General features: G+C 37.2%; 1 protein-coding gene across 1 annotated transcript in view; it reads right to left on the reverse strand.

The window, feature by feature from the left end:
- Positions 1-3,437: 3,437 nt before the first annotated feature.
- Positions 3,438-22,998, reverse strand: part of LOC107677542 (unconventional myosin-X-like) — a 50,709-nt gene continuing 31,148 nt past the window's right edge. Inside the window, exons 4-36 of the mRNA XM_016472469.1 lie at positions 20,171-20,358; positions 19,156-19,290; positions 18,952-19,076; positions 18,207-18,220; positions 17,409-17,493; positions 17,186-17,292; positions 16,944-17,073; positions 15,900-16,018; positions 15,625-15,771; positions 15,441-15,541; positions 15,186-15,252; positions 14,928-15,020; positions 14,774-14,842; positions 14,603-14,685; positions 14,367-14,475; positions 14,090-14,170; positions 13,874-13,998; positions 13,658-13,787; positions 13,381-13,487; positions 12,347-12,620; positions 10,517-11,281; positions 9,998-10,121; positions 9,911-9,920; positions 9,232-9,278; positions 8,466-8,623; positions 8,217-8,340; positions 7,742-8,039; positions 7,412-7,619; positions 7,136-7,272; positions 6,843-6,966; positions 6,122-6,601; positions 5,682-5,873; positions 3,438-4,976 (exon numbers count right to left, since the gene is read on the reverse strand). Coding sequence (XP_016327955.1) covers positions 4,872-4,976; positions 5,682-5,873; positions 6,122-6,601; positions 6,843-6,966; positions 7,136-7,272; positions 7,412-7,619; positions 7,742-8,039; positions 8,217-8,340; positions 8,466-8,623; positions 9,232-9,278; positions 9,911-9,920; positions 9,998-10,121; positions 10,517-11,281; positions 12,347-12,620; positions 13,381-13,487; positions 13,658-13,787; positions 13,874-13,998; positions 14,090-14,170; positions 14,367-14,475; positions 14,603-14,685; positions 14,774-14,842; positions 14,928-15,020; positions 15,186-15,252; positions 15,441-15,541; positions 15,625-15,771; positions 15,900-16,018; positions 16,944-17,073; positions 17,186-17,292; positions 17,409-17,493; positions 18,207-18,220; positions 18,952-19,076; positions 19,156-19,290; positions 20,171-20,358 — 5,061 coding nt within the window. The 3' untranslated portion in view covers positions 3,438-4,871. The remainder of the gene's footprint in view (positions 4,977-5,681; positions 5,874-6,121; positions 6,602-6,842; positions 6,967-7,135; positions 7,273-7,411; positions 7,620-7,741; positions 8,040-8,216; positions 8,341-8,465; positions 8,624-9,231; positions 9,279-9,910; positions 9,921-9,997; positions 10,122-10,516; positions 11,282-12,346; positions 12,621-13,380; positions 13,488-13,657; positions 13,788-13,873; positions 13,999-14,089; positions 14,171-14,366; positions 14,476-14,602; positions 14,686-14,773; positions 14,843-14,927; positions 15,021-15,185; positions 15,253-15,440; positions 15,542-15,624; positions 15,772-15,899; positions 16,019-16,943; positions 17,074-17,185; positions 17,293-17,408; positions 17,494-18,206; positions 18,221-18,951; positions 19,077-19,155; positions 19,291-20,170; positions 20,359-22,998) is intronic.

Below are 22,998 nucleotides of genomic sequence, written 5' to 3' on the forward strand. Positions count from 1 at the left end.
ATATTACAATATCATAGCACAACAACAGTGATCAGCAATAATGATAAGCCTAATACTCACAATAAAAATAATAAGGTCATATAGATCATAACACAGTCTTGGAGGTAAGAAGTGGATTATCCTTCACCTGAAATGTTTGTCTTTGTCATCCTGAAATGCGAGGCAAATGTTGGATCACAATCATTAGGAACCACAGTTTCCACAAATCCCTTCACTCGATTGGGATGTTCTCTTTTATTCTGGAGGGCAAGGGTGGTGACTATAACATCGAGCGTATTTTGCAGTATTAAACACGTATTTATACCGATTTCATCAGGCTCCGAACATTCTTCAAAAAGAACACAAAGAATGGCCTTCTCAGCTGCCATAGTTGCAACTCTTGCGTCATCAGAACAGGGTGTTCAACGGACCACCGTTTCCGTTTAAAAAACGTTTTGCACTGTTTTTGTTGGGGCTGAACGCAGCCCTGGTGTTGCCAACTCAAAATCTGATTGGTTAAAGCAAGTTTCATTGCCATTGATTTAAGCTAACAGACGCCTGCACTGTTGATTCTTAAGGCAGATTTCTTTGACCCTGGCAACACGATTGCTGAAATATGATTGGCTAAAAGCTCTAATATAAACATACACTGCTGGAAGCAGTGCAACCAAGAGAAAAGCTATGAACTGAAGAGAATAGACTATTGGAAATAATTTAATACACATTCATGGAAAAATATATTAAAACTAAATCAGTGATTCTGATAGCCTGACGGCCCACCACTGTTAAAATCTGTCCCAGCCACTGCTACTTTATTAGAAGAGTACCCTACTGATCCAGGGACAGTAATTAAATTAATACAAAAAATATTATAATGTTGTGTAGTTATCATCTATAACATAGGCACAGTCACTATAGACAGCCAGGTTTACTCGTTGAAAAAATTAATTCGTGATGAAATAATTACTTTATAATTGTATTAGAGTTATACACACATGCTATACAGTTAATCTGAGCCGTGCATTGATTTGAGTGGTGACAGATATTATGGGAATGGCTTGATGGAGCGCAGGAGATGCAGATAACATGAGCTTGCCCCTTCAAGAAACTTTAATTAACGCTGTCACCTAACAAATCTGCTTCAAAGATCAAATTAAATGAATTTCTAATTACAACACTGAAATAAAAATGTAACGCCTGCACAAATACTAGAAATCATGAATATAAATAATTGGGAACCATGTAAAAAAGTAAATAAAATAAAAACAGTGCACATTTCATTTATCTATTATTACATTTATGTAGTTTTGTTCGCTTGGCTGTTTCCAGAAATTTGTCAAGTTTTTTCGTCAGGTGTCTTTTTTAATTATATGACGTTGCTGTCTTCCGCCAGCCAATCGCTGCATTGCTGATCGTGGTCTCGAGTATCGATACATCTGCACTTTTTGAGGAACACGAGAACGCGCAATAATCTTAGACAAATTAATCCAGATATTTTAATCAAATCTGCAAATTCGTTTGAAGAACCAAATTAGCCAGAGATCAGTTATCACCATTACTAGATCTGGAATCTTTCAAATAATCTCAGATCAAGCGAGGTACGAAGAACGGACCCCAGATGTTTTGGCACCCTCTGGTGGATAATAAATAAAACAATAAATTGTCAGACAGTTTCTGAACAAATTATATTCACCTTCATTTAGGATATTCAGTATACAAACGAAACCAGTGCTTGAGATAAATTACAATAATTTATTAAAGCATTTTGTAAAGCCAGTTACAAAAGAAAAATTTTTTCTCTCTCTCAATATGTTAACAAGCACAATTATTCTTTTTTTTGAGTAAGCAATAATTTACAGTTTTATAACAATGACAATGAAGAAATTACATTCAGGCCTTGTACTGGCTGCCTGCAGCTGAGCAAGGACCCCAGTGTGAATGTGTGAGAGACAGAACCTACCGTGCTATATCTGTGTGCATGTTTTATGTTGATCTTTGTGTGTGTTAATATGTGTGTATGAGGCAGAGTGTAAGCTAGCACCTGAGACCTCTCGGCTGCTCTGACACCACCTTCTCTTAACGCACACACTTACACACACTCAGTAACATCAACACATACACTGTTTGTTACTTCAACACACCGTCACATCAAATCTTCTCCACTTATTCATGACAAGTCAACTCTATCCATTTCTTCACAGCGTTGGCAGCCCTTTAATGCTGATCTAAGCCTCCAAGAAATCTGAGATCAGCATGAAAGGGTAAACCTAGACCTTCATTTCTCCAATTATCAACAATAACACCATCATAACAGATAAATACACCAAACCCTCACCCACCCCTTCCCATTCTGTTTCATAAATATAATCATAACAATAATAATAGAACTTCCCATACACATAGCTCCCTAAACATCTTCATCATATTCCATCATCATTATCCTTATTTCAATTCATCGTTAAATTCAGACATACACGTTCACAAAAAAACAAAAAAAAACAACAACTTGCATTACACTGACAAATATAGTTGCATATCAAACAGCAAAATTACACAGGTACTGTGGCAGGATTATACTCACATAAAGAAAAACAACAGGCATACTTGGACTCATTCTGTGTTGATCGAGAGTCAGTGGATGATGTTTTTTGGTGTTACAGTCCATTTAAATCTCTGTTATGTCTGCTGTCTGTCATCTCTCTGGCAGCATGGCCACTCTGGTAACAGTCTTAGCAGAGCTCCATCGTGACATGAAACACAAAAAGGCTGCTTTGGCAATGATAAAATGCCAGAAACCGAAATAAAAATTCTTAGAAGAGCAAAATTGTAAACTTTAAGAATATGTCTTAATGTCTGTTTAATATGAGCTGTTTATGGTCATTTGTCAGGCAGTTCTTTTAAAGACAAGATGGTCACTTCACCTGTGGTTTGAGGGAAAAGATATGCAGCTACGTAAGATTGCAGCAAACTACATAAATCCTCATAAGATTTATATGCAAAGCCTTTTTTTTTTTAATTCAAAGACCCACTTGTCTTAGCTTGTGCTGGTTTTTCTGTGCAGTCAGATATGATGACATTATACAGTTTAACGAGATTTCAAATGTATGCAAGGACTATATATACCATTCAAAGGTTTGCTGTCAGATACAATACAAAACAGTAATATTGTTTAATATTATTACAATTTAAATGAACTGTTTTCTTTCTTCTTCTTTTTTCAGTGTCACATGATCTGTCAGAAATCATTCTAATATGCTGATTTGGGGCTCAAGGAATTATTATTATCAGGATTATTTGATGAATGGAAAGTTCAGAAGAACAGCATTTATATTAAATAGAAATATTTTATTACAAATGTTTTTACTGTCAACTTTGATCAATTTAATGCATCATTGCTTAAAAGTATTTTTAAAAAATCTTACTGAGCCCAAACTTTTGAATGATAGTTTATGTAAATAAGATCTGTAGCCTTACTGTACATACTGTGGGCCCATAATTTTGCATCAAATGTCAGGCTCTAAACAGTTTAAGTGCTTTAATCATAGAATAAGTGTAAGTGTTTCACAATTAATGTTACTTATACGTATTGAAACAGTACAAATACATGCTTATTGAATCTTGACTGCTGTTGCCTAATACAGTACTTTTCATTGCTTGCTTTGGGCAGGCAGACCTGGCTCTACTTGCATAACACTTCATAACCGTTATCCGAACTCTGTAATAGTGAATAGAGGTGCTTATGAAACCAAACTGGTCAAAATGGGTATGCTTTTGTGCCTTGGTACAGTTAAAATTACACAAGCTTTGTATCGCTGGCAAAAATAACAAAAAAAAAAAGGAAAACGTTGTAATTACTGTAAATACAAATAATTTAGACAGTATCAAATGTAACACTTCAGCATATGTATTTATAGACTCTGGCATTTAATACAAAATAGGATGTTGCATTGATAATGTGTGAACAGACTTACAAACGAGTAGACAGTCGCTGCTGATATCCACATACTGCCGGCCCCAGATATACTGCGATCTGATTGGCTGACTGACTCCAGGTGGCCTCTGCTGGTAGATTTTGTCACTACACTTTTGAGGGCACAAGGCAAATTTTTTGGAAGCAACATATACATTGCACACATTTCATTATATCATAGCAGATTTTTTATCATGCTGCATGTTCCTTTTGGTGCCATCAGCCAATCAGAGCTGCCATGATGTCATTTTCCTGCGGCTCAAGTCACATGGCATTTATGGCTCAAGTGATTGGCTCAAAAAAAACCTGTATGTGAAATTGAGTGGCCATGAGCAAAGGTTGCAGAATTCAAACCGCATACTTCTGGGGTGTCCTGCGCCAGCCGAGCAGCTGCCATTGAGATGAATGGTAATGTTAACGCATAGCTTTCTCCTCCTGCTCTCTCATGGCTTTACAAAATAGCTCTGTATGTGTGTGTGCACAAACTCTGATCTCACACACACAAGCACAATATACACACCTCTGTAAAACTACCGGTAAATGGAGTCGTAGGTGGTTGTTGGTTAGGTACAACATCACTGAGGGTAGAGAGAAGGGAATGAAATGGAGAAGAAGAGACAAGGAAATAAATAAGTTTGGTCATCAGTCAGGGTGCTGGCAGTGAGGGGAGGGAACGGTGAGCAGGTTACCAGGCTTTGTTGTGCTTCGTAAAGGTGAAACTGGTCCGATAAATACTAAATAAACATGTGCTGTTGTATTTAGGACAGGTATACAGAGGATTCCAGTAGGTTAAGTTCAATCGTTGGAAGGGTGAAGTCTCTGTTTCTTCTCTGCTCTCATTCTCCAATCAAGAACGGTCAGTAGTATACTTCACTTTCATCACGTTGTGTTCCTGGACACTTTGGGCGCTGGTTGGTGTCGATCACCTCATCCAGGCGCTGCTGTTGCTGGTGATGGACATGATACTGCAGCGCTTTTTGACGATCATGTTGATGTATGCCTTCATGATCTTAGTGATTTCACCCACCTTGAAGCACAAAACAAAACAATATGATATGTTATATATGTTATGATATGTTTATTTAATTTGTGAAGCAGTTTTGGTGAAAACAAGGTGGTCACTTAACTTGTGATTTGAGGGAACAAAAATACAGCTACATAAGACTTGAAGAATTTTGTAATTAATACTTTTATTTAGCAAGGATGCATTATACTGATCAAAGTGACAGTAAAAGCATTTAAAATCTTACAAAAGATTTCTATTTCAAATAAATGCTCTTTCTGATGTACTTTCTATTTATCTAAGAATCCTAAAAAAATTATCAGCACAACTTTTTCAGCATTAATAATAATGAGAATTGTTTTTTTGAGCAGTAAATCAGCATATTAGAATAACTGCTGAAGGATCATGTGACACTGAAGACTGGAGTAACGAAAATGCTGAAAGCTCAGCTTTGCATCACAGGAATAAAGTTTAATTCTTAATATATATAAAAATATAAAATAACTATATTAAATTGTAATAATATTTCACAGTATTACTGTTTTTTACTGTATGTTTGATCACATTAATCCAGCCTAAGACTATTCTTTCAAAAACATTTTAAAATCTTGCTGACCCCCAAACTTTTGGACAGTGGTGTACATCCTCAAAAGACAACCATTTAAACAAGCAATTAAACACCATTTTGTCCAACACAGTACTGATAACAGAGGCACAGAAGTGCATTACCTGAGACGTCTCAAAGAACATCTCTCTTTCATCAACAATGATTTTGTATGTGCTGGGCTGAGGTGCTCCGAAGAAAACGATGTGCTCATACTGGAAAGTTTCGAGTGGTTTGGGTTCACCCCGTTTGTACACAGAGACGTTTTCAGCACTGACTCCCAGCCACAGATCATGAGGGAAGCCGCCCTCCTTACACTGCAGACAGAGAAATAAAAACACATATAATTAGTATAAGAGTTTCAAACGTATTGTGACAGGTTTGAAATAACATAGCACTTTAGGGCTTGGCTTAGGGTTAGTAATGATAATTATATTGCTATTTAACAAGGCTGTAACCATATATTTATGATAGGAGGTAGTAGCCCTGATACTCTGGACCTGAGGTGGGATTTAAGAAAAAAAAAAAATAGGGATGCTCTCAGCCTTAAAGAAAAGATTTATACCTCCACATCAAACAGCGTGGACCCGTATCCCGGCCACTCTTTGATGATGGTCATGTAGCTGAGCATGGCTTGGTGTTGAGGCATGCCCTGTAGACGGCTCCATTTCTCCAGCACGCTGGTCAGTGTGGCTGACATCTCCTCCTTTACAAACATCTCCAACATCTGTTCCTCCTCCACACGCTGTTTCTTCAGCGATCCCGTCTTGAAGCTGCGTCTCAGCGTCCCGTCTAGGAAGTTGGTCTTCCGGCGTTCTAGAGTGTGACCTCCTGGCCCTACTATACCAGCGCCGGGTACTCCAGCACCCCCTGCTTTAGTGGATTGGAGTATGCGGGTGCGAAGTCGTCCAACAGGGTAGACGCTGCTTAGGCTCCAGGGCGTACGGGCCACGTCACCGTGGATGTACTGCAGTCGCAGGGCTGCTAAGTGCTGAAGGGTTTCCTCAAGGGCTGGGAAATGACCACTGATGAGACTCTCATGAGCCTAAGAGAGATGGTGAAAAAAAGAGAAAAATCACTTTCTATCAGAGGTGCTCAAATCAGGGCCCACTGGTCTAAGTTGCCCAATCATGTTATATCACAAAGATAGGGGAAAAACATATTCACTTCTTAATTGCAGAAAATACAATTGATTTGACAAGTGGTTTGTCTATGTGCTTTAAATGGGTGAATCAATAGTAAAAATTCTCTATAAAGGTTCTACAAAATAGAAATAATTACTTTACCTGCTCAAACATGAAGGCAAATTCCACTCCCTCTTTGGGCATGCTTTCCACATCAAGAAAGCAATAGAGTTTGAAATATAGCCTCCAGGGCCCTTCCTCCTCCTCATCTTCACTACCTGCCAACCTGGAAGAGCAAAGCGGTGCAGATGACCCTCAGTCATAAAGCCAACAGAAATAACATGTACAGAAATATAGGTTTTATAGATGCTATAGACAGTTTTAAATACAGAAATTAAATACAGATTTCATTCAAAATCATCTAATCAACATAGACCATATGAACAGTTCATTACCTCTCAAACTTTGCGAGCACATCTGCCACAATTACACGACTTTCTATGGCCCGACTCGCCACCTTATTGTGCTCAAACAAAGAGAACATATTCCTGCTATTTTCCATTGCCAGACCACGAATCAGCTTCTCAACCACCTTGACAAAGACAAGCACAAAAAAGATGTCACTTTCATCCTAATTTGCAGAACATGCTGTAATTTCATTATACAGTTCAAAGCAGAAATGTTAAAATGATGTTAATAAATTCGATAACATCTCTTTCTCTTCTTCTCACCTCTCCAGCTGTGGTGTGTGAGTTGATGGATATCTTGCAAGACCCTCCTCCATGGCAGTACACTGTAGTTGTCATTTCCTGTCTGTTCAGCAGGGCGGCGATCTCCTCCTGAGAGGGCACATACTCCCTGGTCTTTGTCTTCTTCAGGGACTCACTAATGAAGTGGGCATACTTCTCAATCTCAGTGCCAGGGTAGCGCTCTCTAACTCTGAGAGATTAGTCACAGACAGAGACCCAAAAAACATAGTGTTTGTCAAATGACCCTTGAAATGGAAATATAACCATTATTCAACTCCAAGAGGCGATTTAATGAGCATCTCTCTCTGTTACCTCTTCAAGTGGAATCGGAGGTAACGCAGGATGGCGCGACTGGGCAAGAAGGTGCAACTCATGCAGGTGAGCAGGTGCCAGTGTGCACGGTTTGCAGGGCTGTTGGGTTGGGGCACGTGATTGGTCTGTTTGATCAGCTGACAGTACACCTCGTCTCTCAGTGGCCGCAGATCGTGGCAGGTCTGCAGGATGCCCTGGATGATGGCGACAGGGTCTGAAACTATCTCCATTTCCTGAAGTGAGTTAAAGATCTTCACAGCCTCATCCTGCAGGCTTCCATAACCCTTCTCCTTTTGCACTGCAGAAAGAAGGAGAGAGAGATGATTTGCAAAAAAAAAAGATGACGGAAGATGAAAATACAAGAAGCACCTCTGCACAAATAGGAAATAGGTTAACAAATTCAGGAAACCGTGTTGGATGCGTATAATTGTCAACTTTCTGTGTGTGAGTGATTTAGCTGATGGATGATACTTACAGCTTTCGCTGACCTCTCCGTATGGTAGTGGCAGAAGAGGTGAATGCAAGGGATGCTGGGTATATCTCAGAATGGGGTTTCTTCGATACATTTGTTCCACAGCCTCAGAGTTCACACTGTTCTCCTACACAAATGTCAGAAAAGGTAAAAGGAAAGGCCAAAATGTATGTACCATTTTTATTAAACAACAGTTTTATCCATTCTAACCTTGAGTGCAAAAAACAGACTTATGTTTTAAAAACGAATTACCTTAATGTCCCTAATGAGATGCTGGGTGGGCGTTTCAATGGGCGCCTTGTTGTCAATGACGCCCTGAACGGCAGACACCCAGCGCATGGCTTCATTCAGCAACTTGGTGTACAGACGGTATGAATGTTTACGCCCATGAATTATGATGTTCCAGTAACCTGCAGTGTAACCAGACATCAGCGTCACCGTGTATCTTAGTTCATAAAAAGAAAAACATCTTCATAATTTCAAAATTAAATAAAATAATTAAAATAAATGCAAAATTAATGACATATAACCAACAAATTAAAAACGTACATTATAAATAAATCGTTTTTTAGCTTTAAAAATACACTCTGTATTTGCTGTCAACAGCAGACTGCAATCAATACAGCAAATGCTTCCCAACAGTTCCAAACAATTATTTTTTGCTTCCTTAATTGTGAACCAAGAATATTAACTATTTAACTATAACGATAACTATAATAGGAAGATAATGTTGTTTATTATAAGCATACACTACATATATGTTGTCTGCCACTTTAAATGCTTGAGCTCTTTAAGTCTGGTGGTTTCTGATTGAGCATCAATGTTTTTTAACATTCATCAGCTGTAAACAAAAAATATTCTAAAAGTGATTCCAAATATATTTTTCCTCTGTGTTGATATCATTATAGCTATGGTATGGACATTCCTGTTCTGTTCTATTACTTACTCAAGCAGCATAAGTTATACTTTTAATAATATCATACTCAGTCACATCATATCACGATCATATCATACTCACCTGTCTCTTTAAACTTTTTCTCCTCAGGCTGGACAACAGAGCACAGGCTGTCGCAAGAGACAAAGAAGATTTATACTTTTATACATCATCAGGTCAAGAACAACATTTTCCCAGCTGTTTTATCATTTTTAAGAGATGGTATTTCAATAACATTAAGACAGGGGACCGGGACCCATTAGGGGATCACAGCAAACTTCCAATGGGGCCTCAAGATGTCTTTAAATGGTTTAAAATATGACAAAACAAGCTTTAAAATAAGCCCCAAAAGCTAAAAATCAAGATGTAAGCATTTAAATACTATTTTAAATACTATGTATTTAAGAAACATGATTCTCACAGTCTTGGTAAACTTGGATATATGAATGAATTTTAAAAGTGTGATTTCCTGGAAAAGTCATGGAAATTTTAATAATGAATATGAATTTTACACATTTGGTAGCTGCTTTTATCCAATGTGACTTACATTGCATTTGATGTCTATTGTTTTTAACCAAATTATGCATTCCTTGCAAATCAAACCCATGACTTTGGAATTGTTAATGGCATGCTCTATTTTTTATTTAAAGTTCTGCAATTATGTAATTTGTTTTAATTATTATTAATTATGTTATTATTTTAAAATATCGTCTGAAAAGTGTGAAAATGAGCACATTTTGGCCCTTTGAATATTATCTTTCACAATGGGGGCACTGAATTTAAAAAGATTGAGGACCACAGCATTAGGGACTTTATTTAATGTAAACAGATTTTATCTTTGATTTCTTACCCTTCATGTAAAGGTAACTGTGGAAATACGGAGGTCCGTTCCCATTCAAGATGTTGACTTTACCATTGGATACCTCCTCATCTGTGTCCACGTACCCATCATGCTCATCATCGCTGTCAGCATACTGAAAAAGAAACAGAAAGAGTGAATGGTCTGTGTGTGAGTGTGCATACCTACTTAACCATATTTTGGTGACAAATACTGTATGTTATGTACTCAGTAGTGAGCTACACCTGACAAAACCTCATTTGAGGGACATCTAGGAATTTTGGTCTAGTATTTCGGTCTAGAAGAAGAATAAGTAAGGAAATAGTCTTTCTATGATTACTACAGTTTATACACTATGTGTTTCTTGTATGTGAACCCAACACATGTTAACTTGAAGGAATAGTACTGTGAATTGTCCCTTTAATGGGTCTACCACTATGAAGATCCAATCTGACACTGTGGGAAGTACATTGTACATGTCCATTTGGACACATTTTTAATGTTTGTGGACATGTTCTCTGTGTAACTCACCGAATCTGAGCTGCGGTTGTAAGACTCCTGGCTTGCGTTGGTGCAGGTGGACTTGCGTGCCTGTTCTGTGTCTGTCGCCGCAATGCTGCTCTGTCCGTCCTCTAGATCGTCTTGGTCATAGTCCGACTCGCCATCCCCAGGCACACTGTAGATGGGTTCCTCTGTGTCTGGCAGAGACTCTGCTGCAGTCAGCCTGCTGGTGCGATCCACATCCTCTCCCTCCTTTTTCCCATCCACAACTGTTTTAGCCCCTTCAGGCTTTCCAACTTCCTTTTTGCCTTCGCCAGGGAGAGGGGGAGGAGGTGGTGGAGGAGCCCCAGGTGGAACGTTAGGTGCAGATGGGGCCACCGTGCCCTCTGCAAAGGCAGGAGGAGGAGGTGGTAGAGTGCCTAAGATCTCCTGATCCACTGGACCTTCCACTGGAGGAGGGAACTCGGGAAGTGGTATGCACTCTTCCTCTGCATGGAAGCCTTCATCTACCTCTTCCTCAGTGGCACCTGCCGGTCTGGGGGCAGGTTGTTTAGCATCACCAGGAATGACTTCTGGGCCTCCAGTGTCAAGCAGGTCAAGGAATTCAGTAGCGACACGAGAAGCAGCTTTTTTCTGACGCAGGACCTCAGCATCACGCCGCAAGCGGAGTTCCTGTCTTGAGCTCTCACATAGCATAGACACACCGTCTTCCTTTTTCTTCTGCAGACGCTCAATCTCTTGCTCCAAACGCAGAATTTCCTCCATCTGACGGTGCTCCTCAGATGAGTGTGGAGACTAAAGGAGAGAAGGAGAGGGGAATGATATAGAAACACTGGTTAGAGGAAAAACAAAAATTACAAAAATGTTGACACCACCTGTCTGCAACTCTGACAGGTTTTTAGACTTGATGCCAGAAGGTTTAAAATAAAACAAAAAACTATTTGACAGGTAGACCGTACATAAACCCGTTTGTTTTGGAGGAGGAGTCTGAAGTTTCATTAAGAATAAAACGTTGCTCTATAATTTGTCTGTTAAAAATGTTGTTGAAAAGCATGGTAACCTAGTTTCTACACATAAAAAATCATAAACATTCATAATTATTAGATATAAAGTCATTATTATGATAAAATATTTTATGTCATAGTTATGCCTTTTTAATCTCAGAATTACAACTTTTTATCTCATAAAGAGTGTCATAATTTAGACTTTTTGTATCATAATTTTACATTTTTGATATAAAGATTTTATGCCGTAATTTAGACTTTAACTTAGGTTTACAAATGCATTTCTCAAATGTGGCATAAGTCATAATTATGAGTTAAAAGTCAAAATTTTGAAAAAGTCAAAATTAGATAAAAAGTCAGTTATGACAAAAATATATCATAATTTTTTATTTCAACGTTTTATCATGTACTTATGACTTTTGTCACAATTACATTTATATCACACTTTCATCATAATATTAAACTTTTATGTCATAATTTCACCTTGTAATGTCATAATTGTAACTTTTTATGTCATAATTATGATTTATCAAAGCATTTTTCTTATGTGACAGTAATGGGCTCATACAGAATAAAGACAAAGCTATGTGACAACAATAATTACAATCAATCAGCATAATCAGACAAACTCGCATTTAAAAGCTTAGCTAAACATACATATTGCATATTCATGATGGAAAGTTTCAAAGTTTGGAATAAGATAAGACTAACTTAAAAATGTTGATCACTTGATATACCAAGTGACACTAATCACCCCAATGACTTTAAGAGGTAGGTGGGATTTTTGCCCTAAAATATATACACAACTAGTATGCATGGTCTATGAGCTTTTAAAAGGAATGTTAAAGTCACTGACCCCTGCTTTCTCTCCTTCCTTTTCCTCTTCATTTTTCTTTTCATGGTCTCCTGTTTTCTTCTCCTCCCCTTCTTTCTTATTCCTTTCCTCCTCCTCTTTCTTCCTCTTCTCTTCTCGTAGTTTGTGGCAGACTCCTCTTGCCACTTGCCCTCGCCTGTGTTTCTGGAGAACAAGTGCAGCTGAGCATTTCCGTTGAAACTGACGTCGATAGAAATGTGCGCGGTAATTCTTCTGGATGGTCAGAATGCTGTCCAGAGCCTTCTTAAAGTTCTTTCTGTAGTGAGTACACAGTTCAAGTTCCCTTAGAATAAGTAACTGTGAGATCAGTATTTTATTAAAGCTGTCACTAAGACACTACTTGTTGTCATGTCTAGATGAGCACTAACAGGTAAAGAATAGGCACTTGCACTTATATAGTATGAAAAACTTGCTCTTGTAAGTTTTGCTTTCATTATTTCCTTGCTATTTGGCTGCAGTAGAAAGCAAAAGAGTTTACTCCTCGCAGCACTGCCAAGGGCTGTGTGGTTATTTAAGCCAACCATGTGATAAGAAAAGGGCCAGGCACATTGAAAACAAATATGATATTAAATTCATTTTTGTGAATAAATTCATTGATAAAAAGTGGCAATAAAGACATTTCTGAAGGGTCAAGTAATGCTGAAAACCGAAAACTCATAGGAATAAATTACATTTTTTAATATATTAAAACAGAAAACAGTTATTTTAAAATGTAACAATATTTTACAATATTACTGTTTTTACTATATTTTTATCAAATAAATGCAGCCTTGGTGAGCATAAGAGACTTCTGTCAAAAACACAAAAAATGATTGGTAGTGTATATTTAAATATTTTTGGTATTAACTCTGAAGAAAACAAGATGATCATAAAAAATCATCAGGACATGTTGGAAGCTAGGCCATATAGATAACAAGGGGTAGATAACATTAAAGAAATGTGTATTGAAAATGTTTTGGAAACTATACCTAATGTAATCTAAGTAAATCTGTGCAAAAACCAAGAAATACACACACCTTGCAATATATCTCAGAAGATAGGCTCGTATGATCAGTCCAGCTTTGCTTCGCACTTCATCTCTCTGCTTCTCCAGCTTCTGTTCTAGAGGTTCCTTCAGAAACACCTTGGGGTCAAAAATTATATCAGGTTAGTGCAATCAAACATAACAAGTGCACATACATAAAAATGTAGACAGAAAATGTCCATGTGTGAATCTATCTTTATAACCTCACAGACAGAAAAAGATAACTATCAATTGAGAAGCGATAAAGCAAGAGGTCAAAGGTCACTCACCTTGGTCTTCCCAATCTGCCACTCCTTTTTGGTCCTGTCGTGGAGTGTGAGCAAATCTGTGCTCTTCTTTTTCTCATCTCCATTTGAAGCCACAGCTGCCTTTTCCTTCTCCTTCAGAATGATCTTATACCTGATGCATACAACCACTAAATCATAGTCTGCAAGAAAACCTGAGGCAACAAAAATTCATGCACCTGTATGCGTTTTAACATTTACCTGCTGAAGAAGTCTTTAAAGGTGCGTCGGACAGGGAATCCAGCTCTGCGAATCTTCACCGTCTCCAACATGCCAGAGTACCGCAACTGATTGAGAACCACATCTGGGACGAACTTGTTTGGGGTCTACAGAACCAAAAAAAAAATGCATTATTAAAATGAATAATACGTGTGGAATATAAATTGCATTTGTATTGGCTGATGTGACTGCTCTCACCTTGTCCATGTTGGGTTTGATGCAACGCACAAAAAAGGGGTTGGATACACTGAGAGTGGCCATTAGGGCATGAAGAGAGTCCTGAGAGACAGAAGAGACAACCAATCAAATGTTTTAAATCATTGACAAGTCAGAAAGGACTGCAGGCAAAATGTCAACAAAAAACAGGGTTGAATAACTAGTGACTTAGTTCCTGATTGTTTTAACATGCAGCACTTTAGCATGTTAAATTTTAGGGCTATTATTTAAAAGTCTTGATATAGGAGTTTTATCTCACTCTGAACTGTGAGCTGACAGTGGGCTTTTTTCTTGCTGTGCCCATCTTCAAGGTCTCCTCATTATTTCTGCTGCTCACTTGCTCAAACAGGTCATAGATGAAATCCAATCTGCACACACACACACACACGCACACAGAATAACTCACAGGTTAAATGAGAGTGCGAAATAAGTTGTACATAACAAAACTGCCTCAGTGTGTGTGTGAACTTGAGCATTTGTGTGTTTGCGTCTTACCTACTATCCTTCAGCATGTTCAGTATATCATCTCTAAATGTGTCTCTGTTCTTCTCTAAAATCCCCCTCACATCATATAAGACCTATAAAAAGGAAAACAAAAAAATCAAGAAATAAGACAGACAGAGAGATAAATAGACATACAGACAGACAGATGGATATTTCATATACCTCTCCAGCATAGTGTTTTATCCCAAACTGATGGTCTGCCAGTCTGGGTTTCACATAATAGGGATTAGTCTGTGGAAAAAGATGCTATTCATGTTATACTGTAAATGCTTGGCTGAATAGTATTATGTCTTTGTGTGATAAGAACTTAACTCACAGAGTGTCTGCCGTGCAGTTTCTCCAGCAGGGTGAAGTCAGTGCCTTTGGGAAATCGGCTCTCCTCATTAATCAGAGCTAACATGCCCAGTTTCTGCACAAACACACCAGTAAATAAGTGTTACATAATACAAAGCTGAAAACTTCTACTATTGTAAATAATCAAACTGAACTTTGAATATAAAATATATGTATAAATATGTGGCAGCTGGACTAATTAAACCGAACTGTTCCTGATAGCTGACCATAACTGGTTTACCTTCTCAATCAGATCCAGACATTCTGCATTGTCCATCCAGTCAATGGCTTCCCATTGAATCCCTTCCCTGTACCACACAATCGTAGTACACAAAACTTGTACAAACTTAACAATAATCTTGTTAGATGCTTAAATTGCATATTTAATAACTGTTCAGGTGATCGGGCACTTATGAGATGCATTACACATGTAAAAATAGACATTTAATAAAAGAAAAAAACAAATTTTCATGCACTCACGGTTGTCAGTCTTTACCTGTTGTACTCCAGTTGCTCCAGAGAGAAGATGTGTTTGTTGAAATATTCTTGCAGTTTCTCATTAGCATAGTTAATGTTGAACTGCTCAAAACGGTTCACCTTCAGAACAAACAAACACTTGGGTTAGATCTCAATAAAAATGTGTGTCTGTGCATGAACATGTGATCCATGTGGCCTCACACCTCAAAGTTCTCAAAACCAAAGATGTCCAAGATTCCAATAGACTTGAAATTATCTTTGCCCTTTATCTTCTGATTGATTCGCATGATGATCCACGAGAAGCACTGAGAATAAAGCGCCATGGCAACCGAATCCCTGGAATCTATTGCCTGTCAATCAAGCATGATAAAAGAAAATGCCCATTTTTGATCAAGTGGAGACAGAAGAGAAGAACTGCCAAACTATGTAAGTTTTTTTTTTTAAGTATATCAATATGAGAATGTATGTGTGATTGTACCTGTTCCACTGTGAGTGGAGAGCAGATCTCTTCTCCTCTGAGGATCATGGAACGCTGGGTCAGAACCTCAGACAACTGAAAACTGTCCAGACCCATGAGCTCACTCACATTAGTGATAACTGCAGGAAAACAGAGAAGAGACTTACTAACAAACACATATTAGCAGTGCTGGGTAGATTACTTATGAACTGTTGTCCATTACTGATTATAAATTACATGACAAAAATTGTAACAATCTGGATTACACAAATTAGGTCATGTAGTCTGACTACTTTTAGTTTACTTTTGACCTAACTCATTCGTCACATAGACTTGAACGGAATTATTGTGTACCATATTGATAAAAAAAGATCAATATTATCAATTTCATAAAATGCATTAAACATTACATTAGGTTTCTGAAAAAAATGTAGGATGTTGATGAAATGCTAATAAATGAATGAAATCATAAATGTGTCAAATTAAAATGAACATACAAATATGTTGCTAAATTATTTAAATCTCAGGGGTACATCAGGTAAATATTTTACATCAAAGGGGTTCAGCTCATAAAAAAGCTTGGGAATCCCTACATTACATGAACAAACAGTAATAAACATATGAACATGACATTCATTGGCCGAAGTCTTCCAGGTTTTAAATAATTTTGTTCAGACCATATAAATAATTTTGTTCCAATAATACACAGATAAAATACTTATGGATATGATGAAGACATAGTATTTCACAGCTATCCATTGGCAGTGTTTAATAACTTGCATAATTATTAGTCTCATAGTTATAAGTGGTCATTTAGAAATGAACATTTAGAAGAAAAAAATAACTGGGGTGAATCAATAAAGTATGAATAACTTAACTTATGCCATTGTGTGAATAATATGTAATCCATAAAAAAGTAACTGTAATCTGATTATTAGCATTTTAAAACATGCTTAATTTTTGCAATCTGATTATGTAATCCAGACTACATGTAATCAGTTAGTACCCAGCAGCACTGCATATTAGCAAAGTCTCTCTATTATTAAGTGATGAATGACACCTCACCCTGTTGGGTGGTGATCTGAGCGCCCCCTGCTGTCATGAACTCCACATTGCCAAGCTGCAGAACTCCAGACAGCAGTTTAAACATATCTCTGATCTCTTCTTCTGTGAACTCCATGACCTTCAGAGCCTCCTGCAGACGAAAAGAGAAAAAGAGCATGAATCATCATGCTGCACTTAGATTTTTATTCACCTCAAAAATGTTAATTATCAGATCAACAAAAGTCTATTCAACTTTTTTGTACCATGACATCGTCAAAAAGCTGCTTGTCATCGAGACTGCGGTCCTTCACACATCCTGACTGACTCAGGTAGTGAAATAACTCAGGGGAGTCTTCCAGAAAATATGTCTCTAAAAAGAGATGGACATATCTAATCATTCAGTGTATTTTGGTTGATGATGGCATATCTGCATTTGTGAATGTGTGTAAATGCATGTGTGTTCAGGCGCATTGTGTATTCGTTCACCCTTTTGGCCTTTGCTGGCCCCCGCCAGCAAAGCATAAAAGATGTGGTAGTTTCTCTCCCCTGGATTCTGCCTTACCACTCGATTCTGGAACACAGATCAGATCACAGATGCTGAGTGGGCGAGAATCTCACTTTGGCAGACACTCTGCCCCCATGTCTTGAATTTGTGATCATTCTGAATGTATTTTAATAAGACTGAATCATGCAGTGATCAGGCAGAGGCACACTAGACTTCACGTAATGCGTGCACTCTGTAGGTGTTTTGAATGTTTGTTTTTTTTGTTTCGTGAGAATATTGAGCAAAATAGCTCACTTGTCATGGTGTTATTTAACTATATCATGTTATGAATAAACTAAACATTTAGAATTTTTACCTGTGTGTTTCTTCTGAGTTCATGTGTGCTGTCACGCTCATTTGTTCTGAAGTCTCGAGACAAACAGAGTGAGCCTCAGCGCGAGCTTGTATTCTGTATTCTGCTAACTTACTGCAGTTCTGTCTGATGACGCAGTAAATTACCGCAGGGAGAAAACATCTTCGGTCTGTCCAATGATTGTAAAGTCATTAGGTCCGTCAGACTGAAGATATTTTAGCGGTAATGAGACCAAAAATAATTAAGACCCATCGAATCCGAATTTAAGACATTTTAAGACTTTTTAAGGCCTTATATTAGGAAAAAGTTATTTAAGACATTTTAAGACTTTTTAAGGACCCGCGGACACCCTGTGTGAACAGTTGATCATAGAAGACAGTAGTTTCTGGTAGTTAGGGGCGAGTCAGCAGCAGATGGAAAGGTTTACCTTTTCAAGTAAATCTGATGGGCCAAAAATGAAGGGAAATGCAGACACTTGAAACAGCAGCTTGTAGTGCACTGTACGGTGAATGTGTTTAAGCATGGGGAAAAACAAATCCCAGTTACCAAGTTAACCATTCATTTCTATGGGAAAAAAAAGAAAACCTATGCTAATAAAATGACACTAGAGGACAATACTCAATCTCTGGCAAAATTTTAAATGGTTGATGTGATTATGGTAACTGGGATTTTCTGACACTTAAATGCATGTTATTTGCAAATTAAATGGAAATGTCTTATAGTTTAAATTTATATTAATGCAATTAGTTGAACTCGGAGTGCTTTTTTACCTACCCATGTAGGACTAATTACACATTTGTAATGATAAAATCACAAATGAACACATTTAAATAATTAACTTTAAATGTAATATTAAATACAGGTAAAACTTTAAATTTGACATTTTTACAAAGTGCGCATTTTAAAAGTATATAAATGTGTTAAGAAACAGTCATGAAGTTGTACTTTCTTCAAGTATAAATAAGTAGCCTTTTATTTCAATAATATTATATTATATTATCTGCAAGTTTTTTTTTAAATATACTATTAAGATTAAAAGCACACTGCAAGTGCACATTCAATACAATTAAGCACACTTCTTTTTCACATGGGTATGGTACCATCTGTAAATGTCAAGATGTCTCAGTATAGAAAAACTATGTATTAAAGCATGTGTGCTCTGAGGAGGATACAATCAACGATGCATCCTCCCTGGATGTTCCCGCTTTGAGAGAAATGAAGCTGAATGAATTTCCCAAAGCGACTGGAGTTGTTGTTGTAGACTGTTTTGGCATTTCCAAATGCTTCCATGATGGGGCTGCAAAAAAAAACGTTGTGGATTTGTATGTGCACATGAAAATGCTTAGGCTGTGTGTGTGTGTAGGAATGTGTTTTACCTGCTCTGTACGATAGCTTGCTCCACGCGGGTGGTCTTCTCTGTAGGCGGCGTCCCGGCAGAGTTTTGGCTCATTACAGACAGGAACTGTAGCAGTAGTTTGGTGCTCTCTGTTTTCCCAGCTCCACTTTCACCACTGGTAAACACGCATGCACACATTCATTTGTGACCTTCACTGACATTTGTGTTACCATGATTGAATTAGCAATGCTGTGAAATCTGATAGCAGTTGTGGCAAAGGTCTAAAGCCACAACTGCTCAAACTCAGCCTTTAGGTTTAACACAAATGAGATTAGTAAACTAAGATCATATCTAATAATGGATCCCCTTCCTTCAGTGAGTAAAACCAAAAGCATTCCAAACCTTCCTCACATTACCTACGTGCTTTAAAACAAGATTTAAATTGACACAAAAAAATCACTACATTTTTCCAGTAAGAAGAGATAGAGATATCTCTAGAAAACACAAGGGCCTATTCGTTTATAATACATGCCATATTGTCAGACAGAACTGTTTCTTTTTTCATTTCTATGTAAATGTATGGAAGTTTTAAAAGGAGTTTTACATAAAGTAAAATAAAACGTGCTGTTCGGGGGTTGATAATAATATATCAAATAACAATGATAATAATAAAAAATAATAATAATGACTAAGACTGCACAATTACAATTACAGCTATATAAAATTGTTGATTAATTGTTGTTACTATACTCAGTAACCAATCAGAGGTGTTTAAATTAATCACTCCACAGAAGAAATCCATTTAAAATAGCAAAGATTTGTTCAGTGCGTGCTAATAGGAAGTTTGAAAATGTTATGGTTATAATTATCATTAGTTATCATTCTTGGAGTGAAAGATAAATGCTTTGTATGGTCATACTAATTCCAGCCAATGAATAATACACAATCACAACTTTTAGCATTTTATGAGCACATTTTACTGAAAATCTCCTATTCACTGTATTTCATGTTCTGCAAGTTTGTCTGCTTATCAAGATCAAATAAACTTATATTACCTGATCAGCACACATTGGCTATCATGTCTCTTCCATAAGCAGCGGTAGCACTCATTGACAATAGCAAAGATGTGTGGTGGCAGCTCGCCCAAATGATGCTGACTGTACAGCTCCACTGCAGAGAGATCATACAGCCCTCTGATCTGCTTATAAGGATTCACGGCTGCCAGGATAGAACCTATGTTAGTCTGAGAGATAGAGGAAAATAGTGAAGTTAGCAAGTTAAGGGGTATTGAGTATAATAAAGCCAGCAAACAGTAAAACAACAAAACCAGCATATTGAAACAAATGCACACACATTTGTGATCAGTGTAATTTATACCCACAGATAAAGGGAAATTTCAAAGGAAGTTCAATAATCAGTATGTGATCCGTTCATATTTCACAGCTGGTTGTGCCAGTGGGTCGTGAGAGGATTGTGGATGATGTTTGTCCTTATCTATGAGCACTGTGACAACATAAATCCATCTCATTTAATATCGACTGCATTAACAGATGCTGGTTTTATTAATGTGTTTATGTGTGGGTGTGTGATTGTAATTTTCATATACTGTGGCTAACAACACCCAAGCTGACTGGCAGTAATATGATTTACTGATCTTAGCAACAGCAGTGATGAGATTAAATTGAGACATTACTAGATTCCTGGAGAGGTGCCAAACACATCTAGACCCAACATTATGGACACTACACTAATGAGAAAAAAACATCAGGGTATATTATCTGTGGATCTGAAATGGTGTCAATGTTGTCCTTACAAAAAAATATTTTGTTGCTACTGCCCCAAGAGGGCGCTAGAGAGAAGAGTCATTCTCATTCAGGTCGACCGTGTCCTGGTGTCTCAGATAACCACTGCTATCAGTCATCAACCTCAGATGCTAGCAATGCAATGCATCCTGGGAAAAGTGAATTACAGTATCCACTTACCAAGATAAGAGAGACCCTTCACATTCACTCCACTGAGCACAACATGACACAAATCTGCAGTCTACAGCAAGATCAACAATACAGCAGCCAAATGAAGCCTTGCATGCAGTTCTATTTTTTATTCAAATGACAGGGAAATTTATATAAGCAATTTTCAGACACTGATAGTGAAATTTTATTCCAGCTCTACTAATAAAAAGCATTACACTGACCTTCGCTAATTGTAGAAACATCCATACATAATTTCCTGTATTGCATATGAGAACTAGACTGATTTATCATACAGTGTCTCCCATTTCATTACCAGCACAAATATACCAAGATAAACAACCATACAGCTATTATCTCACTTGTTCGAGCAGGTTATTGGACTATACTCTGAAATGGGTTTAGATTGCATGATGTGTTTTGGGTGTAGATGACTGTCGGATGTTTTTGTCCCTCTGCAGTGAACTAAACAGGGCAGGTCATGTTCACAACTGTTGCTAGTAATTAAAAATGGCACTTATTTGTGGTGAAATATTAAAACAATACCAAACAATTTGATTTGAATTGTAGTAGTCTGGGCAATATGCAAAGTAATGTAGTTTTATTAGTAAAGATTTAAACCGATGTGTGGTTAGTTGTGGTTACAGGTAGGTTGTTTATTTTATTACTTTTTTTGAGGATGGCTCATCTAATCAGAATTTAGTGCCATTATAAATTATAATTTTAATTATACATTTTATAATGTGTGAAAAACAATATTTAATTTTGTATGATATAGTGTCTACTGAATCACAGGCATTAGGGTTTTATGTAATAGTTGATTCAAATATTTTTTGGAAATTGCCAAAGTTTTTCTGAAAGATTAGAACACCTTTAGAATATAGGCATCAAAAACACATTAAGAGACCTAAAAAAAAAAAGCCTCTTAAAGGTATACTCCACCCAAAAAGGAAAAGTCTGTCATCATTTACTGACCCTTGTGTCGTTCCAAGCCTGTATGCATTTTTTCTGCAACAGTTTCAGTTCTCTTTGACTTGCATTGTAGATTTTGTCCATATAATGGAAGTCAATGACCAAAACAGTTTGATTATCAGCATTCTTCAAATTATGCTATTTTATGTTCCAGAATAAATAAACTTAATACAGATTTGGAACAACATGAGGGTGAGTAAATGATGACAGAATTTTCATTTTGGGTGGATTATCCCTTTACAATCTCTAATTTAAAATAATATAATCATATAATATAACACCACATAATACATATTTTTCAATAATATATTTTTAAGCTTCTGTCTTCAGTTAAGTTTATCACTTTATCACTAGCTCTGAGTTAGTTAAAACCAGTATGATGGAAGATTAAAAAGAATCTGACATAAAAGCTGTGTAATCATGCTGAAAACTTCCAGTATGCTTGTCTCTGTCCCAGTCAATCCTTACAAAGAAGGATTTACGGGCATTAAGGTCTCTTTCTATGGATTCTGCAAAGGTCAAGCTGGAATGTTTGGATCATAATGCAGACAGTGAGTCATATCATTCCCTCCAGGCTACAACTCTAAACCAGCAGTCTGGGATGTATGGCTCTGTTTAGACCAATAAGGTTCCAGCCTGCACCCACCACCCGATCACATGACCCTTCTCTTCATCATCGGTAAGACCCTATAGTGGCACACGTTTATTTAAACATTCCCTGAGGGCCTATTCTTTGATTTCACGCTTTGTCTCTCACACACACACGGATGCTGCTACAGTGTGTTAAACAGTATATACTGTATGAACGATAAAAGTGAGTTGAATTACCAACATAAGAGCATTATTGCAAGTTTAATTTAAGAACAGATGGTTAATAGTCAGATTCTGGATTTTGCAATTCACTTATAAAACAAAACCCAGCGCTATTTTTAGCATAAATT

This window comes from Sinocyclocheilus anshuiensis, unplaced genomic scaffold (genome assembly GCF_001515605.1).
Source record: "Sinocyclocheilus anshuiensis isolate Anshui unplaced genomic scaffold, SAMN03320099.WGS_v1.1 scaffold472, whole genome shotgun sequence".
Lineage (NCBI taxonomy): Eukaryota > Metazoa > Chordata > Actinopteri > Cypriniformes > Cyprinidae > Sinocyclocheilus > Sinocyclocheilus anshuiensis.